Source organism: Elaeis guineensis, chromosome 2 (assembly GCF_000442705.2).
Source record: "Elaeis guineensis isolate ETL-2024a chromosome 2, EG11, whole genome shotgun sequence".
Lineage (NCBI taxonomy): Eukaryota > Viridiplantae > Streptophyta > Magnoliopsida > Arecales > Arecaceae > Elaeis > Elaeis guineensis.
In genome coordinates, this window is record NC_025994.2 from 107,025,895 (window position 1) to 107,043,861 (window position 17,967).

At 38.8% G+C, this 17,967-nt stretch overlaps 2 protein-coding genes across 2 annotated transcripts; both read left to right on the forward strand.

Annotated features, from left to right (window-relative positions):
• The first annotated feature begins 1,215 nt into the window (after nucleotides 1–1,215).
• LOC105047158 (2-hydroxyacyl-CoA lyase) lies at nucleotides 1,216–4,919 on the forward strand. Its single transcript, XM_010925967.4, has 2 exons — nucleotides 1,216–2,726; nucleotides 4,305–4,919. Exons 1-2 carry the CDS (start codon nucleotides 1,305–1,307, stop codon nucleotides 4,617–4,619), a joined length of 1,737 nt encoding a protein of 578 aa, XP_010924269.1. The 5' UTR covers nucleotides 1,216–1,304; the 3' UTR covers nucleotides 4,620–4,919.
• A 4,192-nt stretch (nucleotides 4,920–9,111) lies between these two features.
• On the forward strand, nucleotides 9,112–17,193 carry LOC105047166 (CRM-domain containing factor CFM3, chloroplastic/mitochondrial). The gene is given in 10 exon segments (XM_010925979.4): nucleotides 9,112–9,559; nucleotides 9,562–10,100; nucleotides 11,095–11,590; nucleotides 11,686–11,816; nucleotides 13,262–13,606; nucleotides 14,186–14,342; nucleotides 14,419–14,711; nucleotides 14,922–14,981; nucleotides 16,805–16,882; nucleotides 16,965–17,193. Coding segments are annotated over 10 exon segments (2,538 nt in total). The 5' UTR covers nucleotides 9,112–9,228; the 3' UTR covers nucleotides 17,073–17,193.
• The last annotated feature ends 774 nt before the right edge of the window (nucleotides 17,194–17,967 follow it).

A 17,967-nucleotide genomic window follows, 5' to 3' on the forward strand; every position in this document is an offset into this window, starting at 1 on the left:
TAAGAGGGACTATATAAGCTAGATTTCTTCTTGACTTTAACTAATGTGGGACTAATATCTTCAGTTAAGGAAGAATCTGTGTACACGATCTGTGTACTCCCACAGAGTGATATTTAGATGAAAGAAGTCCCAGTCCATTGAGGGTGATGCTTTTCTTTTAAGACCAATGTTGCAGTAAGGGCTCATGACTCGGCACGTGAGGTATTATCCGTTTTGACCTACGGTCCATAACCTGGGAGCTATATGGATCATTTTTGGACCTCATAATTTTGCCCCTTAAAAGACATCTCACATGGGAAGGATAGTTCCTTCCTATATAAACTAGATTCTCTCTTAACTCCAACCAATGTGGGACTAATGATACTCTTTCTTCTACACCATAATTAGGACTGAGCAAATAATCGAAACTATAACTAGGACTGAGCAAATAATCGAAATCCGAAGCAACACATCCAATCAATGTGCTGTCCAACAGTTTTGTTTTTTGGGTTTCTAAAACTCTGTTGTCCTCCTGTACAATTCTCACTTTTCTACAGCCGTGGATGAAGATTGTTTGTTCTCCACAAGCTCATCTTTTGGTTCACAATGTATGTTACTTAGCTTAATATGAATATAATATCTTCTTCTTATCCAAAAAAAAAAAAAAAAAAAGCCCGAACCTTCTTCTTACCCAAAAAAAAAAAAAAAAAAAAAGAAAATCTAAACCTTTTTGTCTGATAAAGGAGTCGCTTCTTACCAAAAAAAAAAAAATTGCAGAAACGCTCACATGTCAAGCTGCACTGCGATCTACACCGAATTTGCTGTTTCACTCCCAACTATCGATCCAACCCCAGTACTTAATCCGGATCTAGGGAAGGCCACATTCGATATCGCAGCCACCACTAAGCCTGGATCTTCCCACCTAAAATTTGAAATGTCATAAATTTTGCTTAATATTCGTACCATCTAAATGTTCCTCCCGGCGATCTCATCCATCAAGGCTAAGTTAGTAATTTCATGAAAATACTAGGCAACTAGGCAGGGGTAAGGATTGCCCGTTGATTCTGTGGGATTTAGATTAACGTGGCTGTCCATTTGTAGTATTAAAAAAAAAAAAAAACAAGGCTACTCACGCCTCTGCCCTCTTACGATGCACCCCGGTATAGATCTCAACCATTCAAAACTAAACTTTATTTTTATTACATTGATCTGCGGCGCAATATAACAATTAGCTTACCGTAGAGACGCCGTCTGCCCTCGATTCTCTCGTTCCCGACGCTCTCTCTGTTGCTCGAGCTCGAACTCGAGCGCCAACGCATCATGCAATGGCCGACGAGGCGAACTCCAGCATCCTAGATTCGAGCCCTCCCGAGACCCTCGTCGATGGCAGCGCCCTCGTGGCCCGCTCCCTCGCTCGCGCCGGCGTCCAGCACATGTTCGGCGTGGTGGGGATCCCTGTCACCGCCGTCGCCACCCGCGCTGTCGCCTTCGGCGTTCACTTTCTCGCCTTCCACAACGAGCAGTCCGCCGGCTACGCCGCTTCCGCCTACGGTTACCTGACCGGCCGCCCTGGTGTCTTTCTCACCGTCTCAGGCCCTGGCTGCGTCCACGGCCTCGCCGGCCTCTCCAACGCCGCCACGAACACCTGGCCGGCGGTCATGATCTCCGGCTCGTGCGACCAGGCCGACTTCGGGAAGGGCGACTTTCAGGAGCTCGATCAGATGGCTGCTGTGAAGCCGTTCGTCAAGCACGCCGCCAAGGCCACCCATGTAACCCAGATCCCCCGGCTGGTCCGCGAGGTTCTGGGCGTTGCCGTCGCCGGCCGGCCCGGTGGGTGCTATCTGGACCTCCCCGCCGACGTCCTCCACCAGACGATCCCTGAATCGGAAGCCGCTAGGGTTTTATCCGAGGCTGAAAACCCTAGATTTCAAGAAATTAGATACGAAGGCTCCCTGGATATTGAAAAGGCGGTGTCCTTACTCAGGCACGCGGAGAGACCTTTGATCGTGTTCGGTAAAGGCGCCGCCTTTGCTCGGGCCGAGAATTCTCTAAAGAAGCTGATCGAGACTACCGGAATTCCGTTCCTTCCGACGCCGATGGGTAAGGGTTTGATGCCCGACACCCACGCGCTTGCCGCCACCGCCGCCCGATCGCTGGCCATCGGCCACTGCGATGTTGCCTTGGTCGTGGGAGCACGGCTCAATTGGCTCCTCCACTTCGGAGAACCTCCGAGATGGTCTAAAGATGTGAAATTTATACTTGTGGATATCTCCAAGGAGGAGATCGATCTCAGAAAGCCCTATTTGGGTTTGGTGGGTGATGCACGGAGGGTGCTGGATTTGATCAATGAGGAGGTCAAGGACGACCCTTTCTGTTTGGGGAGGTCACATCCTTGGGTGCAGGCCATTTCAAAGAAGGAAAAGGAAAATGTGGCAAAGATGGAGGCTCAGCTGGCTAAGGAGGTGGTTCCCTTCAATTTCTTCACCCCAATGAGGATTATAAGGGATGCGATTCTCGCCGAGGGGAGTCCAGCTCCAATACTGGTGTCGGAGGGTGCAAACACGATGGATGTCGGGAGGGCAGTACTGGTTCAGAATGAGCCAAGGACAAGGTTGGATGCAGGAACATGGGGAACAATGGGGGTTGGTTTGGGTTATTGCATCGCAGCTGCTGTGGCTTCACCTGGTCGCTTGGTGGTGGCTGTGGAAGGGGATTCTGGCTTTGGATTTAGTGCCATGGAAGTCGAGGTATGGTCAATCTTTTTCATGCATATGATACAAATATACATCAAATGGTTTGGTTAGATTTATATCTGTAACGAGGACCTCATCCAAAATGGCTAGCTAGAAGATATTATTTTAGTTTTTTGGTCCTAAATGAATATCCAAGATCTTTCCAATGAATAACTGATGTGGGACTAAATAGATGTCTGCATAGATCCTCATAATATCCTTTTGATGAAGTCCAATATAGCAGCAGGGGCATTAACCTAGATGACAATTGTCTCATGTTCTGGAATGAAATGCTGCTATATGACGTTTTATTAAGTTTGTTGTAAATTTTATGCAATGTCTAATTCTACTAATTTTAAGTATTGTTTTTATATACATATATCCAGTTAAATGCATGCTGAGAAACAGAGGAATTTTTCATAGGCGCTTTGGTTCACTGCATACTGTTATGCATGAGTATCGTATGATCACATAGGTTGGAAATGTTGATCAGTTATATGCTGGAAGTATTTTGTTTGTCTATCTTGATTGACATCCTGGCTGAACAAATTTTATGATAGTTTAATTCTTTAGAAATTGAACGATGGGCACTAGCCACAGTATATTCCTGATTGTGCCATCAGCATGTAACGCTATTCTGCTGTAAGCCACTTAGAGATCTTATTTCAGCCTACTCAAGTCCAAACCATTGGGACCCCTTAGGAGTTCTAACTAGGGAGCACGAAGATCCCAAAAATGCATAGTTTTTCCTCCAAAAATAACCTCTCCAGTCGGGGAATGTATTAAATATTTATCTAAACCAGTAGATCTTTGGGCGCACCGCACGTTAGCTCAAAAATGTTGGTCTCTAATTAGAAAGTTAAATGCTTGAGCTCGAGAAGCTTCTGATTTGGTGGGTCTGTAAAACTCATTAGGATAAGCGGCATTATTGAACCATACGAAATAATAAGTGATGAAACCCAAAACAAATAAAGCACCTAAGCTATAAGACAAGTAAGCCTCTCCAGATCATACAAATGCACGGCGAGCCTATGCAAAGGATTTGGTTAAGATATGCCAAATTCCACCAAGTATACAAATGGAATCTAACTATACATGTCCTCCAATTATATCTTTTAGGTTATCCAGACTAACAATCCATCCTTCTCCCCCAAAAGGATATTTTAGTAGATAACCAAATATAACACTTGGGCTAAGTGTTAAGCTAGAGGACATTGTTGCATGTGTGGCATTTTGGTCATAGATTCTTCAAATATCATAACCTCTAAGCTAGTTAGTTGCACTGGCTTGTTTGCCTTCACATTTATAGTTATGTATGGTGGTCTGAGTTGTATGCAGCCATGAGTTTAAAACTCTAGAAATGCCATGGGTTTTTTTTTTAAACTACTTTGAGATCTTTTTGATCTGTCTTTCTCACTGTAAGCTCTAAATGCTACTTTGAAGATATTAAATACTTAGGGAAAGAACATGACTATCAAAGCATTTTATGCACATAGTTCTATATGTTACCAAGTTTGAGTATCCTCCTTCAAACATTACTGTACTGTTCTATATGCTATTTCAGAAATGACTGCTTTAAACCTCCTGTTGCAGACATTGGTAAGGTACCAGTTGACCGTTGTGGTCATAGTGTTCAACAATGGTGGAGTATATGGTGGCGATAGAAGAAGCGCTGATGAAATAACTGGACCATACAAAAGCGATCCTGCCCCAACTTCTTTTGTTCCAGGTGCAGCTTACCATACCCTAATGGAGGCTTTTGGAGGTAAAGGTTATCTTGTTGGGACTCCACAAGAGCTCAAGTCTGCTCTTGCGGAATCTTTCTCTGCACGGAAACCAGCAGTAATAAACGTTATTGTAGATCCATATGCTGGTGCAGAGAGTGGGAGATTGCAGCATAAGAACTGAATACCATGTTACATTCTTGATCTGTTTGCAGTTTCTCCATTCCAATTAATAATCATTGCTTTTCATGCAATGTATCTTCTTTTCCACTTTTACCTGATGTCAGTTGCCATAACCATTACACGGATCATGTAAACGTTTGTAAATTAGAAATTTAGGCAGATGATGTTGCCTCCATGCGTTGTTGAAGATATTTGAGGCAACCAGTGGAAAACATTACCATGCAGCATTTCCACTTGCATTGAGTGAAATAAGAAAGCTGTAATTTTGGAGGTATGGTAATATGATGTAGTGATTTTATCACCCATGATTCCATTTAAATATTTATATCTTGCCCTTCATATGAACAACTGCTCAGATATTTTTATAATTTTATTTTGAAAACAAATAGTTGCCTTTACAATGCACTTATAGTTAGCTTCACCTCATTCACGTGATGAGATAACTAAATGAAATTGTGGCTAATGATTTGATATCACCTCATGATGTATCTCAGCTTATTTTGATTTCTACTATCATGATAACTGTTCAAATTTGCAAATTTAAGTTCAGTGATGATAAAAATTTAGTGACTTGCAAGATGTAATGATGTCTTTCCGGGTTCTTACATCTAAGCATAATCCATAACATACAAGAAAGATGAATATGTTGGGGTTAGCAGTTTAATAACACCATGATAATTCTAACTATCATGGCTGGGTCAAAGGGTTATTTCAAGGACTCATAAAAGATGAAAGGGTGGATAGGTGTGATTCAGCATTAACTCTCAGGTTGGCAAGAATGTTCATTCAGAAAAGTGGAATTTCCATAAAAAATGTACCTAATAATTAATTTTACAAGAAAAGGTGACATTTATTTTTATTGCAAAACTATACATATTTAGGAGTCTTTGGGCCATTTCATCCTTGCGTTTTATATACGTTGGACATTCAGTAGATGTGTATCGGATGTTCCGTAAATTTATCATCTATCTCATTCTTAGATCTAGAGGTAAACTTATCTAGAGATTTCTAAATGCATAGGATTCTGCAAAAAAAAAAGAAAAAAAAAAATCTGACGTTTCTTGCAAAATCAATAATTAAATGGATTTTCAATGCAAAGTTCATTTCAGGAAAATAAGACAAGCATTTCCTCAGGAAAAATAAAAACTAAAACATTATGTAGACGATAAGCAGATATAAAACCATACGGCAGGAACTTCAGACAATTATTATGCAAATTCTTCTACAGCATTTTATATAATTTTGGAAAAATATGAGCTTATTTAACTCCTGTATAAGTAAATATTTATTAAAAGATGAGAAAAAGAAGTTAGTTTTTGCGAAGATAACTCAATAAGATTTATTTCAGGCATTGAGTGATGGCCATCTTATTCCAAGCATCTATTGTTTTTCAACTACATCCTCCAACTGTTGTCCCGTGCATGTGCCTATTATATCCTTTTACCGACTCAATTAACCTGGCTCAAATCTTTTAAAAAAATAAAAAATAGAAAAATTTATGAAGATAGATTCTACGCCGCTTCTTTCCATTAATAAATAACAAAATTGAATTAAAAAGGCTTGGATTTCGTAAGTTTCATTCTTTTTGGATTGGATTTCTTTTCCGATCAAAAGATGTTACAATTTTTTTGAAATAGGTGTGATTGATAAAAATAATCATGAAAATATTAAAATCCCATGAGAGATGGATTTTTATTTTTATATAAATTTTATTTTTAACTGTATCATTTTATTTTTTCCGAAATAAGAGATATGATCTGACCAAAGACTTTCTAACAATAATTTTTTTCCCTCTGATTAGCCAACTTCAAGACCTGAGTGAGGATGATTGGCTTTGAGTGCTTAGTGCATTGTACCCTTATAAGATGGCATCATGTTGCAGAACTTAAAATTTTATTTAATTTTCAAAAGAAAACGGAGCACCTTTCTTTGATATTACATGGATAAGTTAGGGATTATAGAAATTTGGTGCATAATTTGGCGTGCCTATATAGCAATTCTTGCTCTTAGATCTGTCCGGTTCTTCCACCAGTAGATAGCACGGCCAACATTAAATTTGATGATTTTTTTGGACGCTTTTATATAGGAGCCACTTATAGCAGCAAATTTTACATTGTCCAATCTCTCCAATCCGTAACACCCTCAATCCATGTATCAATCCACATATGAGCTATCCATTGAAGTCTCATAAAGCGTTGATCTTGACAGTTATGTCTACCACCCCACATCTATAAAGGCATCATCTCCTCACTCCCAAGTGAAATAAAAATAAAAATAGGTATTTAGAAGCAAGGCCTGATGTTTTAAATGGGATTTATGAGACTGAGAAATCACAAAAAGACAAAAAATTGTAATACGACCTAAAAAAACGTTAAACTTATTTTCCATTAATGACATGTTGCATTCTTATTGGTTATTAAATTTAAACTAAATATTCTATGTTAGCTACCGATTTTTTTTTTTTTCATGATTTCTTAAAAATTCCTCCATCTTAATCTACACAATAGGTTAAAATTGTAAACCACAAATGATAATTTTGACACCGTTAATATTAGGAATAAAGTTGTCATAATTTATACGATAAAATAATATTTTGATTTCTTACATAAAAATTTTATCCAGAATCCTTTCTTAAGATCCTCACACATTCTATAAAGTGTGGCTTTAAAAAAATAAACAATTAACTAGTTGTCCATGTTGGTGGTCAGATTCGGCATTCTGCATGCAGATGCCGTCCGTTTTCGAGTCATCACTCGATGTTTGCAGACAATGTGGCACTTAATCGATCTCTGGAACATCGAATGCCGACTTCTAACCAATAATTTCCCCCGCAGCAGCACGAGCTCGGCGTTAACGTTTACCGGAAATTTGAAGGTGCATAACTAATTCCTGCTTACGTAAACAAACCCATAATCCCACCGATAAACCAGCAACACATCATATAAAACTTGTTTAGACATACTTATTTTGTTATCTCTAAAAGAAGTTAACCGTAATTTAGTCCTTCAATTTTTTGCATCACAAAGACTTAATAGTTTTCTAACTATCAAAGAACCAGATGAATTAATTATATTGTTTTATAAATTAATTCTATTATTTTCACACTATAATTAGGGAGTAGATAGAATGTACATCCATGTGACTTAAAGAGCAATATTCAAGATAGGCAACTCATCGTTTTCCTGTATTAAGTTTATGCCAAGTGACCCAGTGACCTGGAGTAGTTATTATAGAGAACCTAGGCTGCTCAAATTTTTTATAACTAGTTGTGCGCCAATAGATCCATCATTTGAGAAATTTTTATTAAAAGTATTCTTAAATATGCTTTGGATGCATGCTTATGCAACTGAAAAAAACGGAAAATCACCTTTCCTTGTTTCTAAATATGGATCTCCTGTAGCTCTGCAACATTGTATCCACAAAAATTAAAGTCTCGGTTTCCTAAGAGAAGGAAAAACACACACACTACAAAATAACTAAAAATTTAGAATTAAAACATAGAAATGCAGAGAAAAAAAAATTTCCTTGGACCAAAAAATATTTTTTTTTTAAAAAAAAATGACAAGATATTATAGATCACAAATTTTTCTTAAAAATGATATTTTACGAACAGATTTGCAATAAATTTATCTTAAGTATATTCAAATTTGATGTAAATTAGTTTGGATCATAAATAAATCAATTCAACTTAATTAGTTTATTAGACAAGTCAAATTTAGGTTTAAAAATTTGATCCGTTTAACTTATTTTGATGTATTAAATAGCTATATTAAATTATAACTTGCTCTACTTAAGATCTGCTTAAATGGTACTATCTATTTAGTCTTTAGTCAGTTGAAGACTTGCTTGACATGTAAAAAAGATTGTTTATCCACTTCAATTTGCCTATCATGCGGGTTTTGCAAATTGGATTAGATTATTCACGTTTGAATTTTTTGATATATTTTAAGAAATTGATTTGGATTAACTTATATTTGACCTTTGTTTGAGCCATATGTAATATGGCCTGATCCATCTGCCACATCTAACTTTTCAACGTATCCTTTGAGATTTGTTTAGATTTATAGGCCCAAAATTTCTTAAAATTCATGATTTACATCTATACAATTAGAAAAAATGAGTTTGGATTATATTTACAATTAAAAAGATGTAGGAGCTTATGATGTGGGCTAGTCCGAATTTTATAGGGTAATTTTTTTTTTTTTACATCATGAATTCCATAAAATTTTGGCCATGAATCCAAACAAGCCCTTACATTAGCATTCCTCCTAGGGTTAAAAAAAACCAAAAATTTCATATATTGCGGGTCCGGCAAAGAATAAAATGTTATATTAGCGAAAATATCATATTGTATTGGCTTGATTTTTGTCCAGCCGGTGCAAATCCAATTTACACCCAACAGCGGCTTCCTGCGTTGCGTATGCTACTTCGTAAATAATCAAAAAAAAAAAAAAAAAAAGCTTTAAAATATCTTCCGCCGTGTGAGTCACCTCCTTATCCGCCAGTGTGGAGCGAGCTGAGCTGCTTCCCTCTCTTCCTCCCATGGCGCCATTTTATCGCCTTCTTCGAAACAAATTTTGAAACAATCTTTTTGTAAATAAAACAAAAATATGGCTATTTCCACGGCGAAGTTATCGGAGATCCCCTTCCACCATGGCCCCCTTCCCCTCTGCTCCCGCCCCTCTATCTCTCTCCTCCGTTGCCGCTTCCGCCTCCTATTCTCCGCCTCCGCCTCCGCCTCCGCCTCCCTCCGCCTTGCCGAGCGCAGTGGCGGCGGAGGCGACTCCCACGCCCGCCGCACCCCCAAACCTCGCAAATACCCCTGGGACGACGACTCCGCTGCCGGAGAAAACCCTAACCCTAGAAACCCCACCGGCTCCCGCCCCCTCCGCCCTGCCCCCTCTGCCCCCTGGCTCCAGCAATGGGCCGCTCCCGATCCCCTCCCCCCGCCCCACCGCCGCCCTCGGAGAGGAGCCCGGCCGCCACTGGAGGCCGCTCTCAAAGCGACGCCGGCCGTGGCTCTATCGAGAGGATCGTGCACCGGCTGCGGAATTTAGGGCTGGGTCTCGACGAGGACGAGGAGGTGGGAAGCTCGGAGGAGGCGCGGCCGCTGGATGGGAGAGAGAAGCTGGGGGATTTGCTCGAACGGAGCTGGAACCGCCCCGATTTGCCCAGTCCGGACGGGGCGGTCCTGCCATGGGAGAGGGAATGGGAGAGTGGGTTTGAAGGGGAGGGGGAGGGTTTGAAGAAGAGGAGGGTGAGGGCGCCGACCCTGGCGGAGCTGACGATCGAGGATTCGGAGCTGAGGAGGCTGAGGCGGCATGGGATGATGCTGAGGGAGAGGATGACGATTCCGAAGGCTGGTGTCACGCAGGCTATAGTGGAGAAGATCCACGATGCCTGGCGGAAGTCGGAGCTAGTCCGGCTCAAGTTCCATGAGGCATTGGCCCATGACATGAAGACGGCACATGAGCTTGTCGAGGTCGGTCTGATAGAATTCCAAACCCAACCTATGAAATTTGTTTCACCATTAAGTCAAGGTATTTCAATGTTGATATAGAGTTTTCCGAAGAAGCAAGAAACAAATAACATATTCATACTTTTTTTTTGGGAAAAGAAAAGACATACACTTTAAATTCTTCGCCTTTTCTATGGATCCACAGGATCTTTGCATATTGATGACTGATCTGCTCAATCTATAAGACAAAGAAATATACCTGGAAGTTTCTGTTTTCTGGATCTGGACACCAAAGAGGAGAATTCATCTCATATCTCACAAATTCATGCTCAATATTGGAAACCCCACTATTTGGAAGTTCCAAGCTACGCCACTTGTCTTCTCTTACTAAATCTCCTCCCAAGCATTTAAACCTTTTTTCTGAGTTTATTGCAATCAACCAAATGCTCCCAATCTGTCTGACAGTATACGAGTCAAATATAATTAATCGTTGGAACTCAAATGAAGGGACAATGACCAAAAAATAACCTTTTAACATTAGCTTGGCTTATGATTTACCAAGGTTTTGATGAGGCCTATTGGTTGTATACAAACATGTTGCAATTCAATTCATGGTTTGTGATTGTCAAAAGAAATGCAGCCTAATGTGAATCTGTATATTGGTCTGTGACTAGTATATAATACTATTTATTAAACTTACTCAATCTCTTGCTCCTCAAAGTTTTAGTATGTGTTTTGGTAGGAGATATGCCTTGTTCTTCCTCTTGCTCTAGTGCACTTGTGGCTTGTTATTACACCTCATTGCATGCCATCTAGTATTAAATTGTCCCAATTTTCTTCCATTGTTTAGAATTATGCAATGCTGTGACCTTTTTTTCAAGAGAAACTTTTCAAGCTTTTACTTTTTTATAATATCCATTTCTACTTTATCTGGATTTCTATTAGACAACCATGTATATCTATTTACATATCTTTGCATGTTAAGATGGCTTACTAGATGACCTCTTATGCTGATCAGCGTCGGACTGGAGGATTGGTTATATGGAGATCAGGAAGTGTTATGGTGGTCTATCGTGGTAGTAACTACAAATGGCCTTCTAGGTCTCAATCTTCAGATCTTGAAGCCAAGTCTACAAAATTATCTGATGAAGGCAGCACATTATTCATTCCAGCTGTTTCAGGTGCTCCCAAATTAGTTGATGAGAAAGACATTCATTCTATATCTTCAACAGCAGAACAGGCCAGACCATCTCTAATGATCCCTGAGAGCACTGAAAGCATGACAGAGGAGGAAGCAGAATATAATCAATTGCTTGATGAGTTAGGTCCTCGCTTCGTTGATTGGTGGGGTACTGGAATTTTACCTGTGGATGCTGACTTACTACCTCAAACTATTCCTGGCTATAAAACGCCATTTAGACTTCTTCCCATGGGGATGCGGTCACGACTTACCAATGCTGAGATGACCAATATGCGAAAGCTGGCAAAAACTCTTCCTTGTCATTTTGCCCTCGGTAATTCACATAATGAAAATAAATTGTTGTCTTGCACTTCATTTTGTCTGCTTGTGCATGCTTATGAGTTACAACATTTCCTTGACTTTGTATAGGCAGAAATAGACACCATCAAGGCTTGGCAGTTGCTATTCTGAAGCTCTGGGAAAAGAGCTTAGTGGTGAAAATTGCTGTCAAACGGGGAATTCAGAATACAAACAATAAGCTAATGGCTGAGGAGTTGAAGGTTTGTTATTCTCTATTGGTTAAAACACACTTGACTTGATAATGGTCTCTCAAATTTCTGCATTTATCATTAAATTATCTTGTGGTTATAGCTGATACAATTATAAAGTGTTGCTCCATGCTCCACAAGTAGGCATCCTCATATATTTACTTGAGGGAAAAAATTATACTCTTTATCTTAACATGTCGATTCAGTCTTTTAAATAAGAGTTCCCTACTTGCTACTTGCCAACTAACATTATGAAATATATCAGTTTTAACATTGGCATATAATATGTATTGTTTTTGAGGTACTTGTCTTTAATAAAAGATTGGTTAATAATAGAAATGTTCTTTATACAATCAAACCTTGATTTGATTAGAGAATTGTCTCTGTCGCCTGAGTTCCGGGTAACATGACCTGGTCAGAATAGTTATAAGCCTGACATAAATTCATATGAATATGAACTTGTACCCTTCTGACTACAAACATATGACATTAGCACATATATGCATGCATGCATGTATACTTGCCATTGTGTATCACACACCTTTTAGGATTGCTTCAGTAAGTCACTTTATGTTATAGGTGATATGAGAGGAAAATATTGGCACTACTTATTGAGGGTATATTGGGTATCACAAAAAATTGTAGTACTTATTAGGTCTTTGTAAAATTTATGGGATCTGATAGCCCTTGTGTTTTTTGTGGTGAAAAATCTTGACAGTCTAGAATGGTCGGCTTATTTGAAGATAGACACTAGTGGAATGACGATATTACTTGTTGTTAGGCCTCTGTAAAATCTATGGGATCCCATAGCCCTTGCATTTTTGTGGTCAAATCTTGACACTCTAGAATGGTCTGCTTATTTGAAGGTAGACACTAATGGAACGACGATTTTGCTTCTTGACATAATTGAGTGAAGCAATCCACCTTATTTAGTGACAACAGTGAATGATGATTTGGATAGCTATTATGGCTCATTTTTGTACTTAGAGGATAAAGGTGCCCGATGCTCCAAAGCTGCCTATGCCATTGAAATGTTCATATATAATGGAGATGCATGAGGTGATGCTTGGACTATTAACATTAGGGAAATTGCATCTAAAAATAAGTTAGAGTCAGCAATATAGGGAAGTGGTAAAGTAGTCATCTCTAGAAAGGACTTAACTCGTGAGTTCTCATTGTCTTTTGCAAATTTTCAACTGTAGACATAGTCGAATGTTGCATTTCAATGGAATCGAAGGTTTGAGGTTGCATGTAGAAAATTTTCTGTAAACCACTATTTTGGATATCTTTCTTTCACTCCAAGGCCATTTTATGTACTCATTTCTAGTTTTTAACTTATGAAGGTTGCTTTATTGATTAAGGGAAAAAAGAAATTATAAATTGATAAAAAGGAAGAGACTCTATCTATGTATTTGAGTTTCCATGTGTACAGGCAATAAATTGTTTTGCCTTATCAGAAACTGACAGGAGGAATCTTGCTTCTCCGGAACAAATATTACATTGTCATCTATCGCGGGAAGGATTTTCTTCCAACCTCAGTGGCCTCTGCTTTGTCCGAAAGGCAGGAATTGACAAGAAATATTCAAGATCTAGAGGAGAAAGCACGCAACAGAATGGTTGGGGAATCTCATGCTGATGGACTTGGAGCGCATGCACTTGTAGGTACATTAGCTGAATTTCAGGAGGCTGAGGCACGGTGGGGAAGAAATGTATCTGCTGAGGAATATGAGGCAATGAAAGAAGAAGCTTCCAGATCTGAAAGGGCTAAGTTATTCAAGAAGATTGAACATAAACTTCATATTGTAAGCCAGTTTCTCCTTTGGGCCATCCACTCGAAATCCTTTTTCGTATAAGAGAATGGGCTGATTTTTTACAAGCTCCTTCCATTTTATTTCCTAACATAAAATTTTCCAAGAACTTTTTGAATCTAGTATTTTTTTTTCTTCTTCCCTCTTTTGCCATCCTTGTTTTCTGTAAGTTTCTTAGTGTTTGTGCTGATGTTTATGCTCTTGTTCTTTTTGCTTTTGCATGCTTGCTTTCCTCCTTATTCCCCTGCTTCCATAACTTGCAAGTTGATATCACTCAACCTTGGAACATGTCGCATGCTGCATGGCCTTGTGCTTTGGAATGTGTAGCATGCTGCATGGCCTTGTGCTGAAATGTGATTTAGGATACATGCATACCTGCTTCTGCATAGTACTACACCGTGTAAGCAATGTTGCGTTGCCTCATCAGTTTTTGGAGGATGTCAACACTTTCCACTTTTATTTTGTAGCTTCCAGTTTTACATGCTATCTTGGTTTTACTCTTTGGCTTCTCTTTCAGACTAAAAGATGGTCTAGTACTTGATTATGATGTTTGTTGGGCTATATATGGAACAGGCCCAAGCCAAGAAATTAAGAGCAGAGAGACTGCTTGCAAAGATAGAAGCATCAATGGTTCCTGTTAGCCCATCTGATGATCAGGAAACAATAACCGATGAAGAGAGATCTGTCTTCCGCAGGATTGGTTTGCGAATGAAGGCATATTTGCCTCTTGGTCAGTTATTTAAGACATTTTACAGAAACGTTGTTCCCATTCTTTAAACTAATTACTCTTCTGGACTTCCTTGCAGGCATACGTGGTGTTTTTGATGGTGTTATAGAAAATATGCACTTGCATTGGAAGCATAGAGAAGTGGTGAAACTAATATCCAAGCAGAAAACTCTTTCGTTTGTTGAGGACACAGCACGACTATTAGAATATGAGAGCGGTGGAATTTTAGTGGCAATTGAAAGAGTTCCCAAAGGATTCGCACTAATTTTTTACCGTGGAAAAAATTATCAACGACCTATCAGCTTGAGGCCTAGAAATCTCCTGACAAAGGCTAAAGCATTAAAACGTGCAGTTGCAATGCAACGCCATGAGGTTTGTTCATCTCTTTTTACGCAATACAAGAATGGGATGTGGGGCAATCCCTATAGAACAGAGCATTGTTTGGTGATAACCATCAAGCCCTTTCCCAACTAATTGGGGAAGGCTTTGTAATCCATATTTGCCAGTCATTTTTTTTGATTTAGTTAAGAGGTGGAACTTACAAATTTTAAGTTGTAATTCAGTTTAAAATGACTCATGCAGGCACTCAGCCAACACATAATTGAGCTGGAGAAAACAATAGAGCAGATGAAACTAGATCTGGTATGAAGCCTAATTGTTATATGTTTAAGCACTAGGTTCCATAATTGCAAACATAGGAGTTTTATTTTATTTTTTATATAAATTACTAACTTTTTGGACTCGGGAGCATAGCATTTTGTAACTGAATTCTTATTTGCAGCATGCTCTTTAAGTTTTTTTAAAGTCTCTCTCTCTCTCTCTCACCCAAACATTTTGTCTAAACTTTATTTTATCAAGAGTTAATCTGAAATTTATATCTTAATGGATAATAGAGATGGCCACAACCATATATGTTTGAAAGGGCAATCACTTCGGCACCTAGAGAAGCCATAGGGCCAAAATCCTAGTTATCTAAATGAATTATGCTCAGACATGTGAAAGACTTCATTTCGCCTCTTGAATAGGAGAGCAATGGCAGATGTCCAAATGGAACAAGGAAAGGTTATAGTGACCATGGGGGCAACAACAATGAAGAATGGCCTCTGGGTGCATCTTCTTTCTAGTCACATTTTTAAAAAATGACCTTGTTGTCTATTATAAATGTACCGCTTGGACAGCTCTGCCTAGGCTTGGGCAGTCCTCTGGCTGCCAAACTTAACGCCAAACTGTGTCACGTGGCTTGCATTTTTGGGCTGAAAGTTTAGTGCAGCTTTTTTAAGGCCTATGTAACGTGACCTAGGATGTCCTGATTGGTCTGTGTTTTATGTTGGATCAGGATATTAGGAATGCTATCTTTTAAATTATAACTTTCTCATTGGTGCCTAGACAAATTTATCAGCAATAGCTTACAAGTGTTACTAATTTTTGATTAATTGTTTATTTTTACCATGACTGCTTGTTGCACTAAAATTTAAAGAATTATACTTTTATTTGATAACAATAAATATTGTTGCATGGTTAAGAGGTAAAATTTGTAATTTTACTAGTTAACATGTAATGTTGCACACAACTAGATCCTCAAAAGGTGAAGTGGTCTCTTTGATCAACCTATTTGTGCCTTTAACCAACAAAAAGACCTACCTGTTTGTGCTTTCTTCATCCTTTTCTAATTTTCCATTTGTTTTATATATTCATGAATTGCAAGAAATTTTTAGAGTAACTTGTCCAGGCATCTGCCCAAGTGGTCCCATTCTCCTTAGGTACTATGCTTTCCATTGCCTTGTTCATATTGCAACTGTCATTTTGAACACTGCAAGCGATATCTGACATGTTAGAACCCAAAAGTCCCGGTGGACTAATTGGCATAATAAGGTATAAGGTGGCTCCTTGTAGAAATTGTTCCCAGAGTGGCTTAAGGGACTAATCAAGCTTCTGATGGTCCTGGGAATAGTGGTATCCTTATATGGTGGAGGATGTGCAATTGTGCATAACCCATGCTTTGAGCTCATTCTGATTATCAGTTACATGTGTTGAAATTTTCATCCATCCGCTTGGTCATTAAGCAACATCATAGTCACTTAAAAGTTGATCCTTGTGGGTATCCACAGACAAAACCATATTGGTATACTTGTTTGGCAGTTGGCATATTTAGGAGATATTCTTTTGAAATTATAAGTTGGAGCAAATCTGCCCATCAGTTTGATGCCACCAAAACTTGATGATGATGGTTAGGTAAAGATGGTTTAATATATCTTGGAAGTCAGATTTGATGTTGTTGATGAAGCTAGCTCTGGGTAAAAAATGCTATCTATATGGTCTCAGCATGGATAAATATTGGCTCAACTAGTTTTTAGTGGTTTTTTGTTGCTATTGCCGGCCATACTTGGTCCAGAATAGTCTTGCTTATTGGCTTTTAAATGACCAACCGCACCGAAGATTCTCAGTTCTATTGAAATGATGCACAGGGTATCTCAGAAGGTGAAGAAAGAGATACAAATAATCCACAGCTTATTCAAACTGGTTCCACTTCATGTTTAAGTCAGGTGATGCTTCCCTATATGATTTATAATCCTGCTATGCTCATTAATTGGGATTATGCATGACTCTTTAATCTTTACTTTTCAGATCAAAAATGAAGACACCTCTGTTGAGTCTGAAGATGTCGATGACAGTGATGATGATTATAATGATGATGAAGATTCAGATTTTGAGGCAAACAGTTCCGACTTATGATCTATGATGCTGGAATTCTTGTGTACAATGATTCTTTTGAGCATTCTATCAATGCATGTTGCTGGATAAGTGTATCCTTTTTCCCCCAATCCTTTAATTTTGATGAAACTGTAATTGTCTATGCAAAGTTGGCTCAACCCCCATGCACACACACAAACACAGAAAAGGCACTAGCATACAGGCATAAACATTTCATCTCCCATTTATGAGAACTGGGATACAATGACCATGTTATTCCAATGTCATTGCTATATCCGTGCGTCAAAAAATTGACGAGTTACTTCATTACTCCGCTGATTTAGATACTTTAGGATGACATCATTTGAACCGATTGTGGAGGCTTTTGAGTATTTTCTGTCAAGGTGCTTGGGCCAAGGTCAAAAGACATAGGCTACATGAATGGAAGTAGTTGTAAAGAATTTGAAACATATTGTACGAAAAAGTTTTTTTTTTTTAAGAATTTGAAAAATAGCTTGGAACGGTATCAGAGATTTTTCTTAACTGGAACAATTGGCAAATAACAATCCATTTAGCCGATTCCTACATTGTTCTATTCTTCAATGAGCGAACTTTTTCTTTGATTTACGACAACCAATGCTTGCAGGATTGGTATTAATGAAGATTCATGAAACATTTAATGAATTTTTTTTTCCTGGTCCATCTTTGCAGTTAAATATGGTAAGGGAGTGAATATTTGATGAAACATTGCCATTGCAGTTTGAAATGGGCATCAAAGTTCTTATCCTTCTGATTTTACCTTCACCTTCGGTTGGTCTTTAGAATTGTACCACCTAAGTTGAATGGACGTGATGAATTGCACAGATAATGATGCAGCCAGGTAGCGTTTTTGGCTTTAGCCACCTCTTGTGTGAATAGATTTTTATATTGGGGTCTC